The sequence below is a fragment of the Dermacentor variabilis genome, chromosome 4 (assembly GCF_050947875.1).
Source record: "Dermacentor variabilis isolate Ectoservices chromosome 4, ASM5094787v1, whole genome shotgun sequence".
Lineage (NCBI taxonomy): Eukaryota > Metazoa > Arthropoda > Arachnida > Ixodida > Ixodidae > Dermacentor > Dermacentor variabilis.
This window is the reverse complement of record NC_134571.1, coordinates 140,368,373-140,395,253: the sequence shown is the minus strand read 5'-3', so window position 1 is coordinate 140,395,253 and position 26,881 is coordinate 140,368,373. Positions and strand designations below refer to the sequence as shown.

Genomic DNA, 26,881 nt, shown 5'->3' with positions numbered 1-26,881 from the left:
GACGACAGTCGGCGGAGCGGAAGCTCGTCATGCGCGGGCGGCGCTCGCGTCGGTTCCGCGGTGGTATGCGGTGGCGCGCAAGGCGAGGCGCGGACCGAAATGGGACGCTCCTCGTCTTCAAGCCGGTGAGACTTGCTTTCTGGCCCTGTCGATTGTAGCCCCACTTCCTCGTGGAACCGCCTCGGCGAGCATAATTTCCGCGTGCCCAGCGAGAAGAAAAAAAAAACGCGGGCAGTGCGAGAGCCTGTCAGCCCCCGAAATAGCTCCTTTGCGGGAGTCGGACAGCCGATTGAGCGCGTTGTTCTCACAAGCGGCGTGCGCCGCCGCTTTCTCCACCGTCGGCCTGTGCGGTAACAAGCACTATTTCGGGGCCCGCTTTTGCCCGGGTCGCTGAGGAAAATACGTTGTGCGCGTAATTTCCAACGCCACTTGTTCTACCTGGAAGCAGGGAGAGGGCGTACTTGTTGCGTGGACCGGCGGTTTGATCCTGTGTTACGCGAGGTCTTTCCTCGAGCGGCAGCGAAGTGTTTGACACTGCCCCCGTTCAGACGCGTCTCTTTTTTTGCGTCGTGTGCTTCGCGTGTCCCGGAAACTACTGCGCACGACTTTGTGCAGTTCTTCTGTCCACTGGGCGTCCCTATTGCCGATAATCGTGCTTCGACGCGCTGAATGTCACGGAGACCGGAAGGCGCAAACGCGGATAAATTTACCAGCGCGAGATAGCGTCTGTGAACCGCTGTGAACATGACCGAGCCCCTCCCTAATCGGGTAGCATGATCGACCGCGCAGTTCGCATCTACCTCTTTACCGCCAGCGGCCTTGTAGTGCGATCTTGGCCGGAGGCAGCAGGACGCGGATATTTACGGGTGAAATGTCGTGGTTCACGGAAGGCTGGCGGAAGCGCTGACCCTAGTACAACTTCGCGCGTCCGCGCATATCGAAAGACGCTGTTTTCGCTTGATGTAATTTATCCGCCAAACGGAGTGCACGCCGTAAACGCGATTTCACTGTTGTTAATTGAGAATGTGTGGCCAATTCCTTTGGTGTGGCTTTCGTCGAATCGCGGAATTTTACTTTTGGCCCCAATTGTGAGACAACATAGCATCGGCGACATTTTGGCAGTTAATGTAATTCGCCTATAGGACGCTGCAGCAATGATTTACTCGCGCTTTGAGCGGGTAGAATGCGAAAAGTAGCGTCGGAGTGCCGCTCTGATTTACCAGTTGAACAGCTTAAGTGAACATAATCTTGACTAAAATGTAACGAAGGAATGCGCGGCGCTGCCTACTGCCACGTGTGCTGTAGCAATAAAAGAAAGTGTGGTCAACAAAATATAAAATGAATCGGAGGACGAGGCATGAGGTTTTCATCACTAGCTGAAAGGCAAATCCATGTGAAAAGCCAATTTTTCTCAAAGCAGTGTTGTATGCTGACCAAACAAAAGTACAAATGTGTCGTTTGTATCCGAAATAAAAATGAAGTTCGGCTGCTGGCAGCAATTTTGGATGAACGTGACAGGTAGGAGCGGCAATACGCAAAAAGTACCTCGATCCCAGGTCGCCAATGTGGCGATCGATGAGTGCGATCTTTCCACAATTACAGAAAAAAAAAACAGATAATCCAGTGAGTGTGTATTCAATAATTGAGACATATTTAACTAGAACTAAAAACATAGATGAGAACGAGAGGCACACAGTACACAACACTAGGCACTTTCCATGCGCAGCTGCACCTGCATCACAGCAATTCTCATACACTAATTCTTTAAGAAGCCATTGGCTGAAAAAAAAAATGAAGTGCAAATAGCATTCTATGCTCTTCTATAGCCTTCTATCATGTTACTGTAACTGTTGCTGTAACTCTGAAGCAGTCATGCATACATTTGTGCTCATGAATGTGGTGCCTCTATGGTTCACTTGCATTAATTCTTTTACTCATGTTGATGCTGCCTTATACTAATTTAAAATCATGGGAACATGCAGCCGAAGAATGCATGAATGCAGTCCAGCGCTTGCCCAATCTCTACTGTCCAGTTTTACTTATGTACCAGTGCCGAGCTCCTGGTTTTGAATGTCATAATTGTGGCAAATCAGTTCTATGGAAGCCCACAAGGTGGAGTGAGGTTCAAGAAAGGAAAAAATTGTGATCCACCTGACCAGCAAAGCTTTGTAATGGAGCTTGTAGCTTTGTGCAGTAGTCAAGTGGATGGCAGTTCTTGTTTTTTTTTTTTTTTTACTTTCTTGAACCTCACTCAAGATTCAACTTGTGGGTTTTTGCAGAACTGATGTGCCATATTCAGTGTACCTGTGCTTTGAGTTGTCGGTTAATGCAGCCTCGCGCTCTGCTTGCCTCCAAGTAGGCTTCGATGGTAGATCAACCTTCCCAGAAAGGCGTTGGTCCTGGCTTTGATAGCTGGACCAAGACGAATTTTTCATCAGCTGTGGAGCTTTTTTTTTTTTTTGAGAAACCCCTATCCCTTGTAGCGTCCTGCTACAGTCAGGCAGATGAAAATTTTTCCCTTTCTTCAAGTTTAGCTGTCCAGTAAAGTTGCGTTAGCATGTCACACATTCGCTTGAAGAACAGCGCTCTGCGTGCGGACTTTCCTGCAAAGTAGAACAATTATAAAATATAATGATGCCGAATAAACGGACACATACAAGAGAAGAGAACGGGACAGGGTGCCCTCGCAACTGTTGTATTCACAGAATGCAGGCACATATGTACCGTCGATCAACACGTGCGCACAGAGCAAACTTTCGTTCAAACATCTAATGAAACATTCATGACACACATCGCTCAAGAAACCTCTTCTTGGCCTTATATAACGATAACGAAGTTTCGCTAAGGCACCCTGTCCCGTTCTCTTCTCTTGTGTGTGTCCGTTTATTTGGCGTCATTATATTTTATAATGAACAGCTAGCAACTAGCCCAACAGGAAGTGCCTTAAAAAAAATAAATGTGGAACAAGCCAAAGGAATTCATGCAGCTGTGTCGGTTCAGGTGTGCAACACCGTTTCACAGGCAGGCATGAGACGTGGAACAGTTGACGTACCAAGTGGGATGTGCAGTGAGAAAACCTGTGAATATAAATGCATCCTTTTCTACTAGGTGCCCAATTTGGTTTTTGAAGTAAGTCCACAAATTTCACAGGGGGTAGCAAATGTTGCCAAAGTAAATTTTGGATGTTGAGGCCTAGGATACAAATATACAGATGAGCCGAACCGCAGTATAGCGATATTGACACGAGAATACCTTTGTTATATTTCATGGTTGTTGTAAGAACAAATTTGTTACAAGCCCATATGACTAATAAACATGTTAGTTTTCCTTTCCTATATCTAACAATTTGTTATATCTGTTGACTGTACTGCAGAATACTACTCAAATACTTTAACCTTACGCAAAAAAAAATTCAGAAAGTATGATAACTTAAATAAAAAGAAAAGATCAGGTAACTCGATATTCAAAATAACAGAAACATGGCACGCAGTTCTGTTTTGCCTGATGAAAATAATATGTTTATTATGCACCGTCACTGTTGGCCATCTCGCACTCAGTGACTTCTAGGTGACAGCCATTTCCTGAACAAAAAAAGATGGCTCACGATGCCCCATGGTCTTTCCTTGCACAGCTGTGGGACTAACCCGAGGTGATATGGGAATCCTTTGTCACGAATGCTACAAAGGTTAACTGCAGATTCCATAACTAGTGCAATACAGATGAAGGAAAACATAGAAGTGACTGGATGTAAGCCTGTGTCCAGGCACGTACCTCCACGCCGCCACTCCTCACACACATTCTTAAAGCGCCACCAAATCAATCTTGAGACTTGAAAGCTATTTGGTGGTTAACATTTTGCTGCCTTTTGCACTCCTTTTGGATGGCGGTAGTTATCGGCATCTCCTAGGGTTTGAAGGCTAGTTTTCTCATCGATTCGGTGCCTGCACGATTAACTTGACATGCGTACAGTTGTCACCATCTATTGCAATGGTCACGCGCATCACTGTTGCTTCGTTAGTTCTACCTTTGATCTTTGGCTGATCCAGGGACCAGGAAAGGGATTCAGTTAGCAGTGAGCTTATCTGTATGCAGCCGCAGAAAATGCCACTTGCGTTTAACTTTTCCTTTTGCTTCATTATTTCCTTGAGTGATGGCTCGTCGTGACACTGGCAGATCCTCGGAATCATATACCCATGATATAGGTTAGATAATGTGGAAAATAAAATAACCAGAAACTGCGTCCATCATCAAACCCTACAATAACCGTTAAACCCAAAAGCAATATGAATATCACCCGTTACCTCGTCTAGTTTTTCCCTAATTGTACGGCACTTTTCACGCAAAATTGGCAATTGGAAGCAAGAATACCAAGGAGTTAAGAAATTAAGCAATCTACTAAAGGGGAGAGCTGAGGCAACAGCCAGACAGGAAGAAAAAGCGAAAATTGACAAATTTAACCGTTGTTTGTGAAAATATTTATGGATCAACGTCTTTTTATTTAAAAAAGAAGTATAGAAAACGCTGCCAGAAGTGCAGAATGATTATGTGTGTTTTGAATGACGCTTCTACAGTTATCAGTGGAGCCGCCTGACATAGCCACTTCTCTGCTGTGCTTATGTGGGCGTTTTCCTAACCTTCTGCGGTGGGCGCAGTACGTCTAGAACCGCAGCGTCCTGCACTCTACGCTGTTGCCCGGGACTGGCGGCCACACATCGTTACGCAACTTCCCAAATAACAATACAAGTCAGTTTTGGCACTTAAATATGTTGCAACAATACTGCTTGTTGGCCTAGTTGGTGCTTGCTAAAAGACATGTTTTTTGCCGCAATTGAACACTCACAAAAGGAAGACACATAAAGACAACACAGGCGGCACTTCCAACTGATTTATTTTGGGCTGTGACCCAAGAATATATATACATGCACGCATGCGCTGGCTGCTCACAGATCTATGTTACCCAGCGGTCAAACAATCTAGTTTCTGATTTATAGAGCACAATATATGTATCACTAATGCAATTTGTTCCTTTCTTTTTTTATATAGTAGGCTTCCATCAGCTCACGTGCTGTTTGAAATCTACTTCTGCCAAGAATCCTAATCTCAGAAAACCGTGGTTTGCACATGCAGGCCTTGTAGTGCGCAGGCAAATGTGCCACGCCATCTTTCATTAGATTTAGTTCGTGTTCCCTGGCGTACCCATTGCCTTTTCTGCCCCCGTCAAACTGGGTCGACTCAGTTCGAAAACCACACGCGAGGAGACAGGTTCTCAAGTCTGTGGCAAGAAGCATAGCACGTCCTACGGGAGATGTGCTACAGGCGTGGTGTACGAAATTCCCCTTGAGTGCGGCAAGTCCTATATAGGACAGACTGGACGCTGCATAAATGAACGAGCCAGGGAACACGAGCTAAATCTAATGAAAGATGACGTGGCACATTTGCCTGCGCACTGCAAGACCTGCACGTGCACACCACGGTTTTCTGAGATTAGGATTCTTGGCAGAAGTAGATTTCAAACAGCACATGAGCTGATGGAAGCCTACTATATAAAAAAAGAAAGGAACAAATTGCATTAGTGATACATCTATCGTGCTCTATAAATCAGAAACTAGATTGTTTGACCGCTGGGTAACGTAGATCTGTGAGCAGCCAGCGCATGCGTGTATGTATATATATATTCTTGGGTCACAGCCCAAAATAAATCAGTTGGAAGTGCCGCCCGTGTTGTCTTTATGTGTCTTCCTTTTGTGAGTGTTCAGTTGCGACAAAAAACATGTCTTTTGGCACTTAACTTGGTAGAACAGTAAACGAGGGATCCAAGTGAACTGTAATTGTTCCACAAATATATATTTCTCTAATTTCTCCAGAGGTAATTCGAAAAACACTACAAGAAATCTTTATTTTACCCTTTCGCTTGTTTACTTGTTCTTGGCAGTGTTCTTCCTGCGCGAGTCCATTTGATGTGGTTCCTTGTTTGTCAAGTAAAGGATAGGTGTATCTCATAGGTGTACCTTATTCCATTTCTCTTTTGTGGGTTTACACGTCTCTATGGCGAATGTTTGGCATTATTCGCATTTGTACTAGTACTAGTATTTGTACCCCCCCCTCATTTGCCCAAGAAGGTTACCTTGGGTTGCCGCCCCGCCCCTCCCCTCCCTGATAGAAACTACTTTGCCTGCATTGCACTACTGACTGCAGTATAAAACTGGTGAACAGAAGTAAGATGCCGCAGGCATGCTGGCCAACATTCTTAATAAATATCTTTCTAAAGGCTTTTGACAAAGATAGCATGTCTGAGACACTTTACCCATGTTCGCCCAACTTTAAAAGCACAGTGTCTTTCCATTAGCTCATGCTCGTCTTGACTTTGGACTTCCGTCAGAGAGAGAGAGACATTTATTATGGTATAAAAGCTGAGAACTAACTGTAGATGCTTATGAACTTGCCATGTTTGCTATTGCATAACCAAAGAGACACAACACAGGAAGTGTACTTGCTGTTGACCAAGTGTGCAGTGAAGACAGTTACAAAATATATGTGCAAATCCACCATGATAGCCAATCAGCAGCTGCATGTGGAACAGCAATGCCTCGATTTCTTTCCATGCAACAATGCCATCTACAAACTTGCATGCTTGCCAAGCTGCAAGATCGAGCTGAATTATCAGAAAAATTGAAATAATCAGTGGAAGTGAAATTATTGAATTCAAATAATTTTTTTAACACTCGAAGTGGACTGTAATGTCTTTCTGTTTCTTGCTCACAAAGTGCATCTCAACCATCAAGAGGAAAAAAGCGCCTTCATGTTTAAATGCTCCTCAGCCTGACACGACACAAAACAAGCAAGAATGGGCGGCTACACTGGTGGAAGGAGCATCGGCCAATAAAAGACAAAAATAAGTTCAAGTAAAAGCTTCATGCCTAAAGCAGCAGTAGCACCGCCTACCGAGTTTTATGTTTTCAAGCTTTTAGTAACCGCTGCCCGCACGAGGGTGCACTGGTGGGTGTTGAAATAACCGAAGCAGCATGCCTTCAACTAGTTTTCCTTGCATAGTAATGTACAGTTTTTTGTCGAGACGTTCCAGTGTCTTTTACTCAAGCGAGAAGTCTAATTAACCCAGATCGAAACAAAGGGAGTACACTGTACTGCAAAAAAATGCCTCGACGAACCTGTCACGGATATGGTGTTCCCAATGGTGTTCTGCTGATAAACGAATGGTTGTGGGTTAAATTCCCTGTCGTGGGAGGTGCATATTAATTGAAGAAGGGTGCAAAAAAGACATCTATTGTACTTATATATAGGTGCTGTATAAAGAAACTAATATACTAAAAGTTAATACAGCGCTTTCCACTATGACATCCTTGCGCCACAAAACACCAAATTCATCATCATCATCATCGACTACGCCATCCCCCAATGTCCCACGTCTCAGGTTTTTGGTGCATAATTAACGCAACTGACGGGGCTCTAATTCAGCTGCTATAGTTGAATCACATGATAGTTTTGTGTTATTTTCTCCATGCGATCAGTTCCATAAAACATCAGTAAACTTGTTTGATAAGCAGTGACCTTACTCCCTGTATTCTCTTGCCTCAGTTTTATGTCGTACTGACCAGACACTGCATATATTTATCACATTGTTTGACCTCAGGAACTCGCAGTGGTCGCTCAATTGCTGTGGTGGTGTGCTGCTAAACACAAGGTCATGGGTTTCAACCTGACCATGGTGGCCGCATTCTGACAAAGGCGAAATGCAAGAACACTTTTGTACTCAGGTTTAGGTGCACGTTAAAGAGCCCCAGTCGGTCAAAAATGAATCTAGAGTCCCCCACTACAGTTTACTTCATAATCAGATTGTGATTTTGTTGTGCAATGCTGCAGAATTTAACTAATTCCGCTAAAAAATTGCTGACTGCAGGAGCGCAGGACCAGGACATGAATCGTCATGGCGTGGACTCTCAGACGCGTCCTCAAGCGCCGAAATGTTGTCGCCGCGCTCTTCCTGTTTGGTTTGTTCTACATGTTGCGGCAACTGCTGTCACTGCGCGAAGTTGACGTCAGCATTGCCTCACTGAGAAGTCGCAGCTCCTCTGCTGCTCCTGCTGTCAGTTCCAGTACGTCAAGGTCAGGAGTGGCACCACTCGTGCAGGTGGAGTTTCCTGCTCATGGAGTTCGCGGTGTATCGCCACACGACGCCACAAGCTATGTGCCAGGAAAGGCCTTTAAGTGCCTACGCAGTTCGGGCGTGATTAGCTATGACCAGGTGAACGATGACTACTGCGACTGCAAGGACGGCTCAGACGAACCAGGCACCAGTGCCTGTCCCAATGGAAGGTGAGAGAGCAGTAGATAGGAACCAAGGCCCGGCAATGGTGGTTGCGCCACTGAGGCAGTTTAAGTAACCGTATGCTCCGCATTAGTTCAGCTACAGAGCAGGAGATGCATGGCTCAATCCCCACTGCCGGACACACACCGGTCTATAAGATGGGTACAGGCAACACCCCCAGCCAAGTGTCTGGCTTATCAGAGGTGCATTGCTTGGAAGAGATTTGTACTGACTACTGTACTTGCTGTGCAAGAACCAACACTAACAAAACACCAAGAAGCTCAAAAGCGCTCCTGTGGTGGCCATTTCTCATGTGGCATCCCAATTATGTGGCGGCGCCCTCTGTTTGAGGACAGACCCTCCTTACTAAGCATTAAGGTCCCATAACGGCCAAGCACCTACAAGCTGGCCTGGAGCCAGCTTGTAGCTATTTTACCGGTAAGTACCCGGCAGCAGCTGTAGTCTACCTCCAACAGCCACGGCAGACGCTTTTCATCAAGGTCGTTTGTGGTTGAATAACCACATGCTAGTGCTAAATCAGCCTGGTTGATATGTATTATCACTTTCAATGCAAATTGCAACAAGGGAGTCCTTTACCGAAGGGTTCCCAAGACTGTATGGCAGCGCTGATACACAATGAATTAGTGAACTAAACACCATTGCGATTACTGTTAGCAGCCCGTTTGCAAGTAAAATTGTACCTCTCTTTTCCTTAGAGAAAAAAAAAAGTGGAAGGTGTATATCTTGTTGCAATTCATATTGAGCTTGATAGTACGTGCTATGCACAAAGGCTGGACAAGCAGAAGGCGCGGATGAAATGCCTTGTCAGTGCCTTCCGTTCGTCCCATTCCTGGGCTGTTACTGTATTTAGCTATAGCTCAGCCAACAAGCCTGATTGCTTCCTTCCTGGTCAAGGAGCCTGGATTCTCAGAAATGCGAGGAGCTGTCATGTTGGTTTGTTTTTCTAAGCAAGAGCCCTGATGTGGCATTGCTGACGTGAGCCCATCCCTGTCAGGAAAGTAATGTTTATTCTGATTGGAACACGCACATATGTTTGATTAAAGAAGGGGCCAAAGAACCCAGGTATGCACTGATGTGTTAGTGTGTGGTGTGTGCTTTCCTTGACACTAAACGAATAAAGTCTGCTGTGGCACTTGCTACCAGGCTCATTTGGCTTGGGCCATAGAGCAAGCAGCAAGGAGCTGTGTTCTTTTCAGCAAACTGGTCGTTGTAACCAGCAGTCTTTGCCTTGCTTTCACTTCGGGCCAGAGTACTGCTAGGCATGGCATCTCTTAGTGAAAAGCTTTCTTTTTCTTTTTTTTTGATGTCACATTTTCATGGATTGATGGACAAACTTAAGCTATCGGTCCTCCTTGAATCCCAGTATGTTGAACGCTGTACTGCTCAAATGAAATAATACTCGCTTCGCTTCAGTAACACTCAGGAGTTGCTGTGATGAGAATTATCTTGAACAAGACTCCTCTGATGCAGTATGTTCATAAAGACACAGAAGGTGCTTGATTACAAAAATAAAGCTCATAAATCACCATGAAGCATTGCTGAGATCATCATCATCATCATCAGCCTGGTTACGCCCACTGCAGGGCAAAGGCCTCTCCCATAGTTCTCCAACAACCCCGGTCATGTACTAATTGTGGCCATGCCATGCCTGCAAACTTCTTAATCTCATTTGCCCACCTAACTTTCTGCCGCCCCCTGCTACGCTTCCCTTCCCTTGGGATCCAGTCCGTAACCCTTAATGACCATCGGTTATCTTCCCTCCTCATTACATATCCTGCCCATGCCCATTTCTTTTTCTTGATTTCAACTAAGATGCCATTAACTCGCATTTGTTCCCTCACCCAATCTGCTCTTTTCTTATCCCTTAACGTTACACCTATCATTCTTCTTTCCATAGCTCGTTGCGTCGTCCTCAATTTGAGTAGAACCCTTTTCGTAAGCCTCCAGGTTTCTGCCCCGTAGGTGAGTACTGGTAAGACACAGCTATTATATACTTTTCTCTTGAGGGATAATGGCAACCTGCTCTTCATGATCTGAGAATGCCTACCAAACGCACCCCAGCCCATTCTTATTCTTCTGATTATTTCCGTCTCATGATCCGGATCCGCCGTCACTACCTGCCCTAAGTAGATGTATTCCCTTACGACTTCCAGTGCCTCGCTGCCTATAGTAAATTGCTGTTCTCTTCTGAGACTGTTAAGCATTACTTTAGTTTTCTGCAGATTAATTGTTAGACCCACTCTTCTGCTTTGCCTCTCCAGGTCAGTGAGCATGCATTGCAATTGGTCCCCTGAGTTACTAAGCAAGACAATATCATCAGCGAATCGCAAGTTACTAAGGTATTCTCCATTAACTTTTATCCCCAATTCTACCCAATCCAGGTCTCTGAATACCTCCTGTAAACACGCTGTGAATAGCATTGGAGATATCGTATCTCCCTGCCTGACGCCTTTCTTTATTGGGATTTTGTTGCTTGCTTTATGGAGGACTACGGTGGCTGTGGAGCCGCTATAGATATCTTTCAGTATTTTTACATACGGCTCGTCTACACCCTGATTCCGTAATGCCTCTATGACTGCTGAGGTTTCGACAGAATCAAACGCTTTCTCGTAATCAATGAAAGCTATATATAAGGGTTGGTTATATTCCGCACATTTCTCTATCACCTGATTGATAGTGTGAATATGATCTATTGTTGAGTAGCCTTTACGGAATCCTGCCTGGTCCTTTGCTTGACAGAAGTCTAAGGTGTTCCTGATTCTATTTGTGATTACCTTAGTAAATAGTTTGTAGGCAACAGACAGTAAGCTGATCAGTCTATAATTTTTCAAGTCTTTGGCGTCCCCTTTCTTATGGATTAGGATTATGTTAGCGTTCTTCCAAGATTCCGATACGCTCGAGGTCATGAGGCATTGCGTATACAGGGTGGCCAGTTTCTCTAGAACAATCTGTCCACCATCCTTCAACAAATCTGTTGTTACCTGATCCTCCCCAGCTGCCTTCCCCCTTTGCATATCTCCCAAGGCTTTCTTTACTTCTTCCGGCGTTACCTTTGGGATTTCGAATTCATCTGGACTAATTTCTCTTTCATTATCGTCGAGGGTGCCACTGGTACTATATAAATCTCTATAGAAATCCTCAGCCACTTGAACTATCTCATCCATATTAGTAATGATATTGCCGGCTTTGTCTCTTAACGCATACATCTGATTCTTGCCAATTCCTAGTTTCTTCTTCACTGTTTTTAGGCTTCCTCCTTTCCTGAGAGCATGTTCAATTCTATCCATATTATACTTCCTTATGTCAGGTGTCTTACGCTTGTTGATTAACTTCGAAAGTTCTGCCAATTCTATTCTAGCTGTAGGGTTAGATGCTTTCATACATTGGCATTTCTTGATCAGATCTTTCGTCTCCTGCGATAGTTTGCTGGTATCCTGCCCAACGGAGTTACCACCGACTTCCATTGCACACTCCTTAATGATGCCCACAACCCGCCGTGGTTGCTCAGTGGCTATGGTGTTAGGCTGCTGAGCACGAGGTCGCGGGATCGAATCCCGGCCACGGCGGCCGCATTTCGATGGGGGCGAAATGCGAAAACACCCGTGTACTTAGATTTAGGTGCACGTTAAAGAACCCCTGGTAGTCGAAATTTCCGGAGTCCTCCACTACGGCGTGCCTCATAATCAGAAAGTGGTTTTGGCACGTAAAACCCCATAATTTAATTTTTAATGATGCCCACAAGATCGTCGTTCGTTGCTTCAACACTAAGGTCCTCTTCCGGAGTTAAAGCCGAATACCTGTTCTGTAGCTTGATCTGGAATTCCTCTATTTTCCCTCTTACCGCTAACTCATTAATCGGCTTCTTATGTACCAGTTTCTTCCGTTCCCTCCTCAGGTCTAGGCTAATTCGAGTTCTTACCATCCTGTGGTCACTGCAGCGCACCTTGCCGAGCACGTCCACATCTTGTATAATGCCAGGGTTAGCGCAGAGTATGAAGTCTATTTCATTTTTAGTCTCGCCGTTCGGGCTCCTCCAGGTCCACTTTCGGCTGCCCCGCTTGCGGAAGAAGGTATTCATTATCCTCATATTATTCTGTTCCGCAAACTCTACTAATAACTCTCCCCGGCTATTCCTAAAACTTAGGCCATATTCCCCCACTGACTTGTCTCCAGCCTGCTTCCTGCCTACCCTGGCATTGAAGTCGCCCATCAGTATAGTGTATTTTGTTTTGACTTTACCCATCGCCGATTCCACGTCTTCATAAAAGCTTTCGACTTCCTGGTCATCATGACTGTATGTAGGGGCATAGACTTGTACCACCTTCAATTTGTACCTCTTATTAAGTTTCACAACAAGACCTGCCACCCTCTCGTTAATGCTATAGAATTCCTGTATGTTACCAGCTATATTCTTATTAATCAGGAATCCGACTCCTAGTTCTCTTCTCTCCGCTAAGCCCCGGTAGCACAGGACGTGCCCGCTTTTTAGCACTGTATAGGCTTCTTTCGGCCTTCTAACTTCACTGAGCCCTATTATATCCCATTTACTGCCCTCTAATTCCTCCAATAGCACTGCTAGACTCGCCTCACTAAATAATGTTCTAGCGTTAAACGTTGCCAGGTTCATATTCCAATGGCGGCCTGTCCGGAGCCAGTGATTCTTAGCACCCTCTGCTGCGTCGCAGGTCTGACCGCCGCCGTGGTCAGTTGCTTCGCAGCTGCTGGGAACTGAGGGCCGGGGTTTGATTGTTGTGTTCATATAGGAGGTTGCGGCCAAGTACTGCACCAGGGTGGCCAATCCTGCTCTGCTGAGATACAGCAGCCATATTACTTGCGGGATGGTGCCACCTTCTGCTCGACAGTGACGAGAAGCATTGAGGTTAAAGTTCTTTTTTTTTTTGCAAATAGGATTGGTTGTCACTTCTGGCTGTCTTTCCTGTGCACAAGGAAAGGAGATGTTTGGAGAATAGTGCTACAGTCGACTTCAGTTAATTTGACCACGATGGGAGCAATAAAATTGATTGAATTATCTGGTGGGTCGAATCAAACGAGAGGCAGAAGGAACGAAATAAGCAGGGAGCCAAATTTCACGAGTAGAGTGAATGTGGAAGAGCAACCATGTTGTTTCCGGCGCATGCGTTGTGGTGTGCTTTGTGACATGGTGCATTGTTGTCATGCAGCATCCAGTTCCTTGTGCGTCCCAGATGAGGCCGGTTTCACCAAAGGTGCTCTCTCAGAAGCCCTAAAACTTTGCAGTAAAACTCGGCGTGGATGGTCAGGCCTTTCATGATAAATTCCTGATGCACAATACCATGAATGTTGAACAAACATGAGCATGCACCTTGTTGAGCTGCAGACATGTCTAGCCCCCCCCTTTTTTTTTTTTGGCCATGGAGTTGTTGGGATTTACACTGTGACAACTACCGCTTTATCTCAGGTTTCATCTCAAGTTTCACCCCTAGTGATGAACCTCAATGTAAAAGACAGGTCATTTGTCTAGTTTTGCTCCTGCTTATTTTGCTGTCTTGCCAAACTTAAAAACCCAGCTTAAAGGTCTCTATTATGACACACTTACTTGAATCAAGCTCGAATCTCACAGAAGGGTGCTCAGCTCGTGCCAGAAAGACTTTCAGGACATATTTACAAAGTCACAGGAACACTGGGAGTGCTGTGTTGCTGTGCAAGAGGACTGTTTGAAAGGTTGCGTTGTTTGAATGCACATAAATTTCCTCAAAACAGAGCCAATCTGGAAACTTTTTGATACCACCTCGTATTTCCCGTAAGGCGCACATTTTCCACCACCCTTTCAACATGCCCTGTTGACAACCATCCCAGCAGGCCAGTCATCTCTGACCAGCAACTGCTCTAGGGTCTGGCAGCGCAATCTCGCATTTCACTCACCACTGATGATTCTAGCTGCTTGTTCTTTTGCCGTGTCATTCCGCTGGCTCAACTAAGCACCCCGCTCGCACATCCAGGCTGGATCCCCTGGATTGTCAAAGTGCCACTGGGCTTCTCCTATTCGTTTTTGTGATAGCTATCGTGACGTGTTGATGGGTGTTGTGTTGTGATGTGCTAGTGACCCTTCCCATTGTCCCCTGCTTTGTGCATAATCTCAATGTAAATAGCCCTGTAAATTGTTCCATACAATGCTCGGTGATTCGCATACTATAGTTGGAGAGCGTGGCGGCCGGTGCTTTCTTGTGCCATTTGTGAGTGCTGAGTCACCACTGAAGGATCAAATGCAGTCGCAGTGCGTCACAAAGCCTCTTGACCACACTGAATAAGCTCGGCATCCCCAGCTTCTACCGGTGGCACAGAAAGCGCCAGCAGCCACATACTCCAATTATCGCATGTGAACCACTAGGCACAGTGCATTACATTAGCAAATAGATTGTGTGAAACTTTCATGTGAAACGTTAACTTGCCTTTCACCGCATTTTCAGGACTGCCTTTAGCTACTTCCCACTCGAGGGAAAACCACATGGGGTGGCTCCACTCTCGACGGAATGTGTGCACAGAGCATGCAGTTAGGTTAACATGCCACGTTGTTCCTTGAATGAAGTACCTGGCAGTTAGACCATCTCATATTCTTTGTTAATAGTTTTTATGACAAGAGAGCATCATCTATTACTACAAAGTATTAGGCAAGAATAATTTACTTGCCCTTGCATTATCTCTGAGACTGGTGCCTCTGCACAGCAATCATGCCTCCTAAAGCATAGTTGTTCAGAAAGAAGAAGAAAGCATTTATCCATGGCAATGGTCCGTCAGCATTGCCATCATTCAGAGAAGTCAGTGATTGGCAGGAATGGCTTAGTTTTTCTGGTTCGTGTAGGTTTACGATGGGCAACTGCCTTGCAAAGTTTCTTTTTTCCCCTGGAGAAGCTAGTAATCATTGTTATGCCAGATATTTGGGCAGAAAGGAACATTAACCAATTTTGAATATAAATTAATTGAATCGAGCAGGTCTAATTACGAGAGCTATTCTATTCATATGTGAAATAAATGGGCGGTGTCCATTTCACACGTGCAGCAATGGGTCCCCCGGAAGTAACAGGAAGCTCGAAGGCCATTCTTTTGTGTACTGCAAGTGCCGAAGGTAATGGAAGGAACCGGAATTACATAGCACCTACTATGTTTTGGATTCCACCTATACTGAATATATTTGTGCACCTGTGCCCCTTACCTTTTGGTCCAAGGTCTGAGCCACAACAGTCGAGACTGAGCAAAGGAAATTAGCTCATTGAAGCAAGGCCTCGCAGCCTTGAGTTTGTCTCAGCCACTATAGCACTATAGCATGTGACTATATGAATGCAGACTCCAGACGTTAGAAGCAGTTAAATTCCTTAACAGTCTGTGAATGGGCCGTATCGAAAGGCAGTAGCTGTTTTTTGTGGGCGTGCGGGCACTACATTCAGCATAGGCATCACTCCAGAAACTTCAATCTGCACACTGGAGCACTCAGTGTTAGGGAGCTCATAGGTGAAGGCTACCCTTGACAAGAAAAGTGCACAATCATTGCGTTCCACCGGTGCTAAGCTATAAGTCAGAAACTCTGAGGATAGAGAAGAAGCAAAGAACTGCGCTGAGAGCGATAGAACAAAAATTGATGGGTGTAATAGTAACACAGTGGTGTGCATTAGATAGCAAACAGAGGCAGCTAATATTGTATCTGACATTAAGAGGGAAAAAATGGAGTTGGTACAGGAAATGTAATGTGTAGGGTAGATTACCGATGGTCTGTTAGAGCTACAGACCATCGACATGGGTGCCAAGAGAAGGGAAATGAAGACGAGGATGGCAGAGAACTAGTTAGTGCAAATAAATTCGTAAATTTGCAGGTGCACGATGGGGTGCTTGCGTAAGACAGATAATTGGAGATCACTGCAGGGGACATAAAATAGGCTGCTGGTGATCATAATCGTGGAATCTCTGCTACAACTTTTTCAGAGTGGTCTGGGGTCCCGCCTGCATAACAGTATGTGTTTAAGAAACAATAAAGATTGATTGATTGATGAGGTGAAGGCTATGCCTTCTTCATATTGTCTAAAAGCATCTGAAACATGTTCTGTGATATTTGTAGCAGAGAAAAAATCTGACATGTTATTGTACACCTTAGCAGTAGCACATTGCAATTTGTGGAAATTAATGTGAAGTTTTTTTGCTTGAGGAGTGGCATAGGCACGTGGCTTTTAAAAAAGCAAATTCCAAATCTAGGCATAAGGCAACCTTCCAATGTGCCGGTAGGTGAATGTTGGCCAGTTGTCTATTGCTGGAAGGTTTTCTTTAGCCAGTTTTTTGTTGTCTTCAAGCATCATTTTCTCTATTTTGTGTGTGTGTGTGATCTTGTATTTGCCCTCAAGGAAAGATGGACTTTCACTTAAAAAATGTTGTCCGTTTGCAGGTTCTACTGCCGGCGGCACAATACACACAGTCCCAAGTATGTTCTTTCCATGCGTGTCAACGATGGCATTTGTGATTGCTGTGATGGCAGTGACGAGTGGAATGGCGCCCTCCTCCTGTCCAGCCTGCAGCTCTCTGGTATGATGGCAGATTGTGTAGATAATCGCAAGTTTCTTTCCTCCAGAAGTACCGTATGAAGACTTCTGTAGAAGTCGTACTCATGTAGTAATAGCTGTGCCACGAATGTTGGACCAAAATTTACACCATACAGTCGAACCTCGATATTACGAACATGAATATAACAATATATTAGATATAATGAAGTAAATAAAAAAAGATGTCTCACTGCTATTGCAATGTAACCTATATATTGCCGCCAGCATAGCGAGAACAAAATGACGACCGCCATATCCCCACTGCATTTCAAAGAGCCACCACACCGCAAGTGTCAAGCATAGCACCGCAAGGCAATTCTAAATGCTGGGCCGGTGCTGACAGACCAGCGGCTCGTGCGTGAGAATCAGACGACAGGCACGCGACAGGAGGCGACAAAGAGGAGAACGACGTTCAAAGAAGCGAAGCTCGAGGGACGTTTTTTGTTGAGGGTACAGTAGGTTTTTTGTTGACGGGCACAGGTTCACCCAGAATAAGCTAGTTTTCATAAAAACGGCTGTCATAACTGTTGGTTACATATCTGGTGGAGGTGCGAGGTACGATTCCAAGCCCCACACACGCCAGCGAAGGTAGCCCGGATCCCCGAAGTTTGGAGCCAAAGGAATTAACGCCTGTCCACCAACGCACGAGCCTCTGCATACGAGGTGAGGACCGCAAGTTTTGGTCCTCTCGCCGATTCACTGAGGGCAGCGGCGGCAGTCAGCCTAAGTACCAGTGCGATGGCTACTCAAGTAACCCCTCCTTACATCGTCGGTGACTCACCCCAGATGCTAGAATCCTTTTCATGGAGACACATTCGAGGATGCCGAGGACTAGCTATAAAACTTCGAGCATGTCGCCAGATGTAACAGTTGAGACGAAACAAAGAAACTCCTGTATGTGTACCTCGCACTAGAGGAATCTGCACGCTCGTGGTTTCAAAACCACGAAGTGCCATTATCATCGTGGAATGACTTCCGACGAGAGCGGCTTGCTGCGTACCCGAGCACGGAGTGCAGAGAGAGGGCAGAAGCCGCTCTTCAGGTGAGGAACCAGCAGAACAACGAAAGTGTGACCATGTACATTGAAGACGTGACCCACCACTTCTGCCAAGCCGACCCAAACATGGCTAAGGACAAGAAATTGCGGCACCTAATGTGCGATGTGAAACAGGAGCTCTTTGCTGGCCTGGTTCGTAATCCGCCCCGCACTGTAGCCAAATTTTGATCAGAGGTGACTACGATGGAGAAGACGCTGCAGCAGCGTGCGAGGTAGTACAACAGAGATGTAAGCGTGGCATCATTTGACGTTGGGTCACGAGCCCTCCCCAACAACATGGACATGCTACGTGAAATGGTGAGGTCCGTCGAAAGGGAAGATCTGCAGAAACTACAGCTGGCCCAAAGCCCTCCTATGGTGTCCTCACTTGCCAATGTCATATGCAAAGAAGTCCAACAAGTCATTTATGAGCCAGTACCTCAGGTACGGCCCCGCGCACAACCAGAGCGTCAGCCGTGGATATCGTACGCCCAAGTTTTACATCAGGACCTAGGACGCACCAACTTTGGATGAACGACCACAATACCCCAGGTACTTTCTCGCAATGTGCCACCCATGGCAGAAGGAACACCACGTAAAAGCGATGTATGGCGCACTGCAGGCCGGCGTCCCCTCTGCTACCACTGTGGAGAGGCTGGTCACCTATACTGGGAATGCCAGTATTGCCGAGTAGGACTGCGTGGCTTCTCTGTGAATACGCCTTCCCCTCAAAATGGTGAGCGCCCTTATGAAATTGAAGAATTTTTATCTACGCACCAAACTATTCAGAACCCCCAGCAACGTAAGCCTCGATCGGCAGTGCCTATGCATTATAGGTCGCCCAGTCTGCATCCCTCTTTCATTTCACCGAGGCATCGCTCGCAATGTCCACGACAGGAAAACTAGAGCCAGCAACCTGTGGAGGCAAGGCCGATGACGCCCGGAACACCAAAAGCCCTCCATCGCCAATCCGACAAGACAACGGCAGTGACGAAACGACGAACAAGTGCAGTGATGACGCCGTAACTTCTGAGTTGCACGTCATCATCGACGACTTCGAAGTGACTGCGTTGATAGACACTGGTGCGGACTATTCAGTCATTAGCAGTGTACTCGCCAGAAAATTGAAAAAGGTATTTACCCATTGAACCGGATCTCCAATACGTACAGCGGGGGGACACCTAGTCGACCCCGTAGGAATGTGCACAGCAAGAATCGGAATTAGAGGCCTTACATACGTCAGCAGCTTCATTGTTCTCCCTGAGTGTTCCCATGATCTGATACTAGGCACGGACTTTTTGCAAATGAATGGCGCAATTATTGACTTGCAAGGATCACGCATGTTATTTTCTACAGAAAATGCTATTACCATTTATTATACAGAACAGCCACATATTTCCTCTCTCCGTATTGTGGATGAACACGTGACGGTGCCGGCACGGTGCAATGTGACTGTCGTTGTAAGGAGCGACCTATTTCGTGACTATGAGAGACTTGCAGATGGAAATATCGGGCTGCTACTGGAAAAGCAAATATGTGTGGCATGAGGCCTAGTTCGCCTGCGTAACGGATGTGCGGATGTCCTTTTGACTAACTTTGCCAATGAGGCACAACACGTGGCAAAGGGAACAGCGATAGCGTCTCTTCATGACTATGCACAACTTGCGGATGTGTCAACCCTCGATGCAGCATCACCAGTATCTGTCACTTTAGACAGTGTCCTTACCTCTGTCAACATTGACCGAGAGTTGTCATCACCACAAAGAGATAAAATGGTGAGCTTGGTCAGAGAGTTTGCTGAATGCTTTTTGACTTCGACAAAAGTCCATCGTACTCCCGTTGCAAAACACCGCATTGTGGTCGAAGAACCTGCAACACCGGTGCCCCAACACCAGTATCGGGTGGCTCCAAAAGAAAGAGAAGCAATAAGAAGTCAAGTATAGGAAATGCTCAAGGATGATGTAATACAGCTATCCAATAGCCAGTGGGCATCTCCGGTAGTCCTGGTCAGAAAGAAGGATAACACCCTATGATTTTGTGTTGATTACAGGAAACTAAACCTTGTCACGAAGCAGGATGTTTATCCACTCCCGCGCATCGACGACACCTTGGACAAACTATGCAATGCTTACTTCTTCTCTTCTTTGGATCTCAAAAGGGGATACGGGCAGATAGAAGTGGACAAGTGAGATCGCGAAAAAAACGGCATTTGTCACACCGGATGGTCTATACGAGTTTAAGGTGCTTCCATTTGGTCTGTATTCTGCGCCCACCACCTTCCAGCAGATGATGGACACTGTTCTCTCTGGACTGAAATGGCAGTCGTGCCTCGTCTACCTTGATGATGTGGTGGTCTTCTCCACTACATTCGAGCAGCACATGCAGCGACTGAGAGCAGTTCTGGATGCTATTCGCACGGCGGGATTGACCATAAAACCCCAAAAATGCCACTCCGGCTTTCGCAAGCTCCGCTTCCTTGGACACATTGTCAGTGCTGAAGGCGTCCGCCCCGATTGTGTGAAGATCACTACAGTAGAAATGTTTCCGAAGCCAAGAGACAAAAAAGATATTAGACGTTTCCTGGGACTGTGTGCCTACTACAGGCGTTTCGTAGAAAATTTTTTTAAAATTGCCGAACCACTCACGCGACTGACAAAAGCAGATGTCCCTTTTGTGTGGGAGAAAGAACAAGAAGACGCCTTCTCTGAGCTACGACGGCGTTTGCAGAGTCCTCCTGTACTTGTCCATCTTAATGAAAATGCCAAAATGGACATCCACACCAACGTGAGTAACATTGGTATCGGGTGCCATACTTATTCAGTGGCAGAATGGAGAAGAAAAAGTCATTGCGTATGTAAGCCATACCTTATCGAAAGCTGAGACAAATTACTCAGCTACAGAAAAGGAATACCTGGCGGTTATATTGGCCATCAGTAAGTTGCGGCCATACTTATATGGCAGACCGTTTCGAGCCATCAGCGACAATCATTCATTGTGCTGGCTGGCGAACCTCAAGGACCCTTCTGGAAGACTCGCTACAGGAGTATGACACCACGGTCGTTTACAAGTCCGGTCTCAAGCACAATGATGCTGATTGCTTATCACGCGCATCAATCGAAGCTACGTCACCTGAATAAGAGCAAGATTTCCCATTTCTTAGGGCTGTGAATATGACGGAAATGGTTCATCATCAGCTTACTGATCCGAAATTACTCCTGCTCATCGAGTACTTGGAGGGGCAACAAGTGAAAGTGCCTTGAGTTTTCGTCCGTGAATTGTGTTCATATGCCCTCCGGAACAACGTCCTCTACAAATGAAACTTTGAGCACAGTGGTGAGACGTTTCTACTTCTCTTACAGCCATCACTGCGAGCTGAGATCTTAGAAGCTTGCCATGATGATCCTGCAGCTGGTCAGTTAGGCGTTCGTAGGACTCTGACGAGAATCCGCCAGAAAAAATATTACTGGCCGAAGTTGATGAATTCAGTGCAGCACTATGTCAAATCGTGCCAAGATTGTCAAAGATGCAAAACACCGCCACTCAAACCAGCAGGTTTTCTGCAACCAATACAGCCACCAGCAGCACCATTTGAACAAATAGGAGTGGATTTACTTGGACCATCTCCCGTATAAACATCAGGAAAGCGGTGGATTGTGGTAGCAACGGATTATCTGACCCGGTATGCTGAGACATCTTCTCTTACAAAAGGAACTGCCATTGAAGTGGCTCAGTTTTTTGTCATACACTTAGTGTTACGACATGGCGCACCTAAGGTACTCAGAACAGACAAAGGAACAGCTTTTATGGCCCGTTTGATGAAGTCTGTTGTGAAACTAACACATACTGCTCATAGAAAAACCACAGCACACCGTCCGCAAACAAACGGCCTGACTGAACGACTCAATAGAAAGCTCGCTGACATGGTCTCAGTGTACGTGGACATCAAGCATCGGACATGGGACAGTATTCTACCATATGCTACCTTTGCGTACAATACTGCAGTACAAAAGACGACAATTTCACGCCATTTGAACTTGTTTACAGTCGGACAGTAACAATGACACTAGACGCAATGTTACCTGTAAACAACAGCAGCGAAGACGACCCTAACGTTACTGAGTACATAGAAAGGGCAGAAGAAGCACGGCAGTTGGCAAGGCACCGTATCGTACAACAGAAATGCGTCGACGCAAACCGATACAACCTAAGGCGAAGAGAGATACAGTACAACCTCAGAGACAAAGTGTGGGTATGGACGCCTATATGTACGCCCGGTCTTTCGGAGAAGTTACTGCGCCGTTACTTTGGCCCCTACAGAGTACTTCGCTGGCTAAGTCCCTTAAATTAGGAGGTAACTCCTGAAGGCCAAGTCTGCTCCAGACGACGCAGGACTCTCCCAGAGGTCGTACACTTAGTACAAATGAAGCCTTACCATGAAAGGCATTGAATAACAGAATTTGCACATACGATCACGCCTAGCACCGGCCATCCTCTGACTACTATCCTTTTAAGGCAGTTGGCCTCTCTAGGCCTTTTCTACGCATTGGGATAATGCTTCTTTGGAGGGGGCTAATGCCGCCAGCATTGCGAGAACAAAAAGACAACCGCCACATCCCAGCTGCGTTTCAAAGAGCTACCACACTGCAAGCGTCAAGCAAAGCATCACAAGGCAACGCTGGGCCGCTGCTGACAGACCGGCGGCTCGTGCACGAGAATCTGACGATTGGCACGCTACAGGAGGCGACAAAGAGGAGAAAGACGTTCGAAGAAGCGAAGCTCGAGGGACGTTTTTGTTGTGTGTACAGTCTGTTTTTGTTGACGGGCACAGGTTCGGCCAGAAAAAACTAGTTTTCATAGAAACGGCTGTCGTAACTTTTGGTTACAATATGTTTATAATGACTATTCGATATAAGGAAGCTATTTTTGTGTCAGATGTGACTTCGTTGCAATTAATATCATGTGTATTTTTAACTCTATATAAGCTGCATTCTCCATCTAAGAGTTGAAGTGCGGGCTTTCTCTGGAACAAACAGGCAACCCAGCTCAGCTGTGTCAAGGCGTAGTTGTAGTTGTTCGTCACTGCATTTTGTACTTGCTGTAATCACTTCATGATCTCAGCCTATAGGCCCGCAGTGCAGTAATTTCTTTTAACGTGCTGTGGTTCAACCTGGTGCTGGGCAACGAGGTTGGCTGGATGCTACAAGTCGCAGCTTGGCGCATTGAGTTATGCTGCTACCTGGAAGAGTAACCCATCTTACTTGTTTTGTTTGCACATTCTGATTCCATTTCTGCCTTGATTTATGTGTTCAGCGACTGGAAACAGTATCTGCATTCACTCTGAGTTGCCGATGTCCCAGATTAATGAAGGGATACCCAGTTCCTGGCTTACTAGTGTGGAAATTGAGAGCAAGCAACACCGTAACATCTCTGAAACTGTCATGGTTGCTCTTATTAATTCAAACTGCTCATGCTTAAGAATTTGCAGATATTGAAGTGAGTTTCTGATGACTGTTGGGAGGTATAGGAGGATTAAGAGAAAGTTCATAGAATGAAACACGATAACTGCAAAGCAGATTGAAGAGATGAAAACCAAATATATTTTTAAAAAAAGCATGTTGGTACGAAAAAGGTCAGATTTGGTATATCAGTGAGCACATAAATGTAAAAAGCACTAAGCCACCTCTAACAAAGGTGCGAAGATGTATTGGTGCTGGCACTGCCATTTACAAAAGCCTCCAGGAATGTGTGATATTAGTCATGGCCTCCGGGACACCATCAATGCAGCTTGGACACCGCCTAGTGTCACGTATCTTGGAGGCCATATGTTAAGCCACCAGTCTGCAGCATTGTTTTTGACTAGGACTGCAACCAATTTAATGGCGACTGCGTGGCCGCTGCCATCCATGGCCAGCCTTTAGAAATGACACCCGAAGCTATGCCACCGTGTAGTACTACCAAAATATGAATTATTCAGATAAGGAAAAAAATTCCTTTTGCCTTTCTACACGTGCATTTGCTGAAGAGGTTCAGCTGCTTGAACCAGAAAGTAGTACTTTTGTGCCACTGCACTTGAGTTTCCAGGTTCCACGAGGAACATGAACTTGTGAGACACCATGCACACCAGGACTGAGGAATGGGTCAGAAAATGCAGCTAAATCAAAGAGACTATAAAATTATGGTAAACAAAGTTCTAGTTCAGTGTATTAGCGTTTTCTTTTTAGCCATGTAGCTGAAATGATGCCACTACAATAGCATTATGGCCGACTCCATGGTAATGATGTTGATTCAATTCAGCTCCACCAACTAGATTCATTAGAATGTGGCCAGAACTGTGGTGGTCCGTGTGCATGAGGATTGGAATGTTCGATTTTGATATATTTTTCTCAGCCATACAAACGTACAAAATGGTCAGAATCTGTATATTGTACAGTTAATCCGGGAGACCTGGCAGGTGTATAGGCAACTTTGACACAGCTACCTGAAGTAGCTACAGAGGTTGTGCAATGTAGTTTGCTTTCCAGCATTGCTTACGCTTGCATCAACAGCCCAAAGAATCCATCACAACTACTGGTGCAAGTTCAACCTTCTCGTTATGATACTTTGTGCAGGAAATTGTGGCAAGTTTCGTTTCTCTCGTTCCAGACGAGCAGCAAGCTCGGGCAGGTGTGTTCCAAGCACCATGCAAAGACCGCTGCTGATTGTGACCGGCAGGCCTGCCACAAAATCAAGCCCGCCGCTGTCTTCTGCCATGATGGTGATTGTACGCCACAGTCACTGCACCACAGATAGTGTGCCACAGCATAGTAGGGCTTGCGAGCTAGTCGATTGTGTGCGTTTCGCATTTGAAAGTAAGCACGATACTTGACGCGTGTGCATGAAACAGAAAACAAGATGCATTGGCGGCACTTTTTCCATGATTGCCAGTGAAAAGAAAGTGCAGACAGTCAATTTGCCTAGTTGCAGCAAGGAGCTTTTCTCAGGGCCGCTCATGGCCATTGCAAAATTGGCAGCTTGTTTCTGCTCAGAAAAGTGCTTGGCAGGGTGCCCGTAATTGAGCTAACTAGCACAAGTGGAGTACCCGGCTACTTGGAGTAATTAAGGCTGTGTTAAAAGTAACGTGCAAAGCAATTGACATTCTCTGTTGCATGCCGTGTGAAATCTGAAAACAGCTCAAAGCTGTGTGCATACACAGCCCGCTGGTGGCATACATTTGCAGCAATGCCAGCGACACTCCCTTACTGTTCCTGCCCTTTCGGAAAAGTTGTCTCAGATAACCTATGCAACATTCTTACCTATGCATCGTCCTTGTACTTTCTTTGTACTTTATTTGCATTTTCTTTGTACTCTTTGCTGGTTGGCTCTTGGTCGGCAGTACATCTTGTCTCCTAGCTTCTTTATGCACGTGTTGAATGCCTTAGAGTGGATGAAACTGTCTTGTTTGCTGAACTGGAGTGTGCCAGAACCAAAATTGTGTGAAAGTGGCTGGACATTGTCGGGATTATCCATTTTGTGGGCGACTTCACTTTTGACCTCTTATTCTTTCCTTCTTCTTCTTCTTTCTTTTTTTACTTGGTAACTGCTTCCTTGTCTAGCAGGGTAATTTCAAACGAGGCTTCCAGCTGGATAGTTTCACACAGAGCTTCCATCTGCTGGGTGTAACGCAGCTGCGAAATGAATTCATCCCGGCACCACCTGATTGTGCACACTATGGTGTACTGCAGAATCTTTCCATTGGTCGCAGGCTGCTGACTTTTTGTTCAAGTGTCTCTTTTTAAAACAAATTGCTAACAGCTGTTAAAGATGTCTTGGGTTTACCTCGAGATCTGTGCAAATTTCTTGACAGTTAGATTGCCTTTGTAAAAGGCGGCGAACAAGGAATGTGTACCAACTCTGAAGTGTAAATCTTGCTGCTTTGGCATTGCTTAGTGATGACGTACTGCAGTAGTACTGGCAGCTTAGTCCTAAAGTGGTGACTTGGGAGGGAATGGGGTGATGTGCTCAGAGCGAGTACTTATAGGGGTTGGAGTTTGTGCGAGGCACTCAGAAACACAAGCTGGTCCCAGTTAGGATGAGAGCGACACATATAAGACTTGTGTTAGAGTAGAAAGGCTAGTGTTGTGAAGCAGCATGATGCAGCAGCATGCAGCAAAAGTGCCCGTTTCCTTTCATTACGAGAAAGCTAGAAAGGTTTCCATTGGAAAGCACCAGTGTGGACAGAAGGGGGAGACGACACACGACAGCGGTGCATCGTGTGTTGTCTTCTCTTCTTTCCGTGTCGGTGCTTTCTGCTGGAAACCTTTCATGCAGTGTGCAACCAAATGATGCTCAGGCAAACCTTAGTGTTCTCGTGTTCCTTTCATTGACGACGAAAAAGAACGCTCGCAGAAGCGGTGGGCAGCTTCAATTTCTCACTTCCAGCACTTCCATTGGCACTCAATTTTGTTCTCAATTTACATGACATTCTTCTCTGTAAACTGATATGTTGTGCTATGATGGCATAATGACGGGACGGGGATCCGTCCAGACTTGGCATTTCCCCGTCTATTGACAGGAAGTGCACGCTCTGCCTCTCAATGTGGAAGAGCAGCCCATGGACATGTGAGAAGGTGGAGGTGATGCAGACAAGTTTTGCTCCCTCAAGCAATAGCTGTGGCGCATGCTCCATTGGCAAATGGTGAAACGGTGCACATGACATGTCTCGAATGGTTGCACATTACGTCCTCACACTTAAGTTCCCTTGCTCGCAAAGGAAAACTTAAAGAAATAAGCATACTCATAGAACATCGAAAAAGTTTTCTTTATGTGTATATAAATCACTATGTTTTGTTTAAATTTTTGACATGTCCAGCATCAGAACATATAAAGTTTTTAAAAGATCATTGCAACTGATGGCAGTGGAAAAAAAAAAAAAGAAGCACAACAGCCTCGTACATATGTGTC

General features: G+C 45.7%; 1 protein-coding gene across 2 annotated transcripts; it reads left to right on the top strand.

The window, feature by feature from the left end:
• Positions 1-67: 67 nt before the first annotated feature.
• On the top strand, positions 68-26,695 carry LOC142579859 (uncharacterized). 2 transcript variants are annotated; one of them, XM_075690478.1, is made up of 4 exons: positions 68-125; positions 7,916-8,331; positions 16,752-16,888; positions 24,584-26,695. In XM_075690478.1, the coding sequence occupies exons 2-4, from the start codon at positions 7,943-7,945 to the stop codon at positions 24,637-24,639; spliced, it is 582 nt and encodes a 193-aa protein (XP_075546593.1). In that variant the 5' UTR covers positions 68-125; positions 7,916-7,942; the 3' UTR covers positions 24,640-26,695. The 2 variants fall into 2 exon arrangements, with proteins under 2 accessions (XP_075546593.1, XP_075546594.1); XM_075690479.1 differs by lacking the exon at positions 68-125 and adding an exon at positions 4,642-4,743.
• Positions 26,696-26,881: the final 186 nt, after the last annotated feature.

What these genes read in the sequence shown, in the direction of transcription:
- LOC142579859 (XM_075690478.1), top strand. Translation starts at nt 7,943, where the DNA reads ATGGCGTGGACTCTCAGACGCGTCCTCAAGCGCCGAAATGTTGTCGCC. An exon ending in AGTGCCTGTCCCAATGGAAG is followed by an intron (nt 8,332 to 16,751) that starts GTGAGAGAGCAG and finishes GTCCGTTTGCAG; the next exon opens with GTTCTACTGCCGGCGGCACA. An exon ending in GTCCAGCCTGCAGCTCTCTG is followed by an intron (nt 16,889 to 24,583) that starts GTATGATGGCAG and finishes CTCTCGTTCCAG; the next exon opens with ACGAGCAGCAAGCTCGGGCA.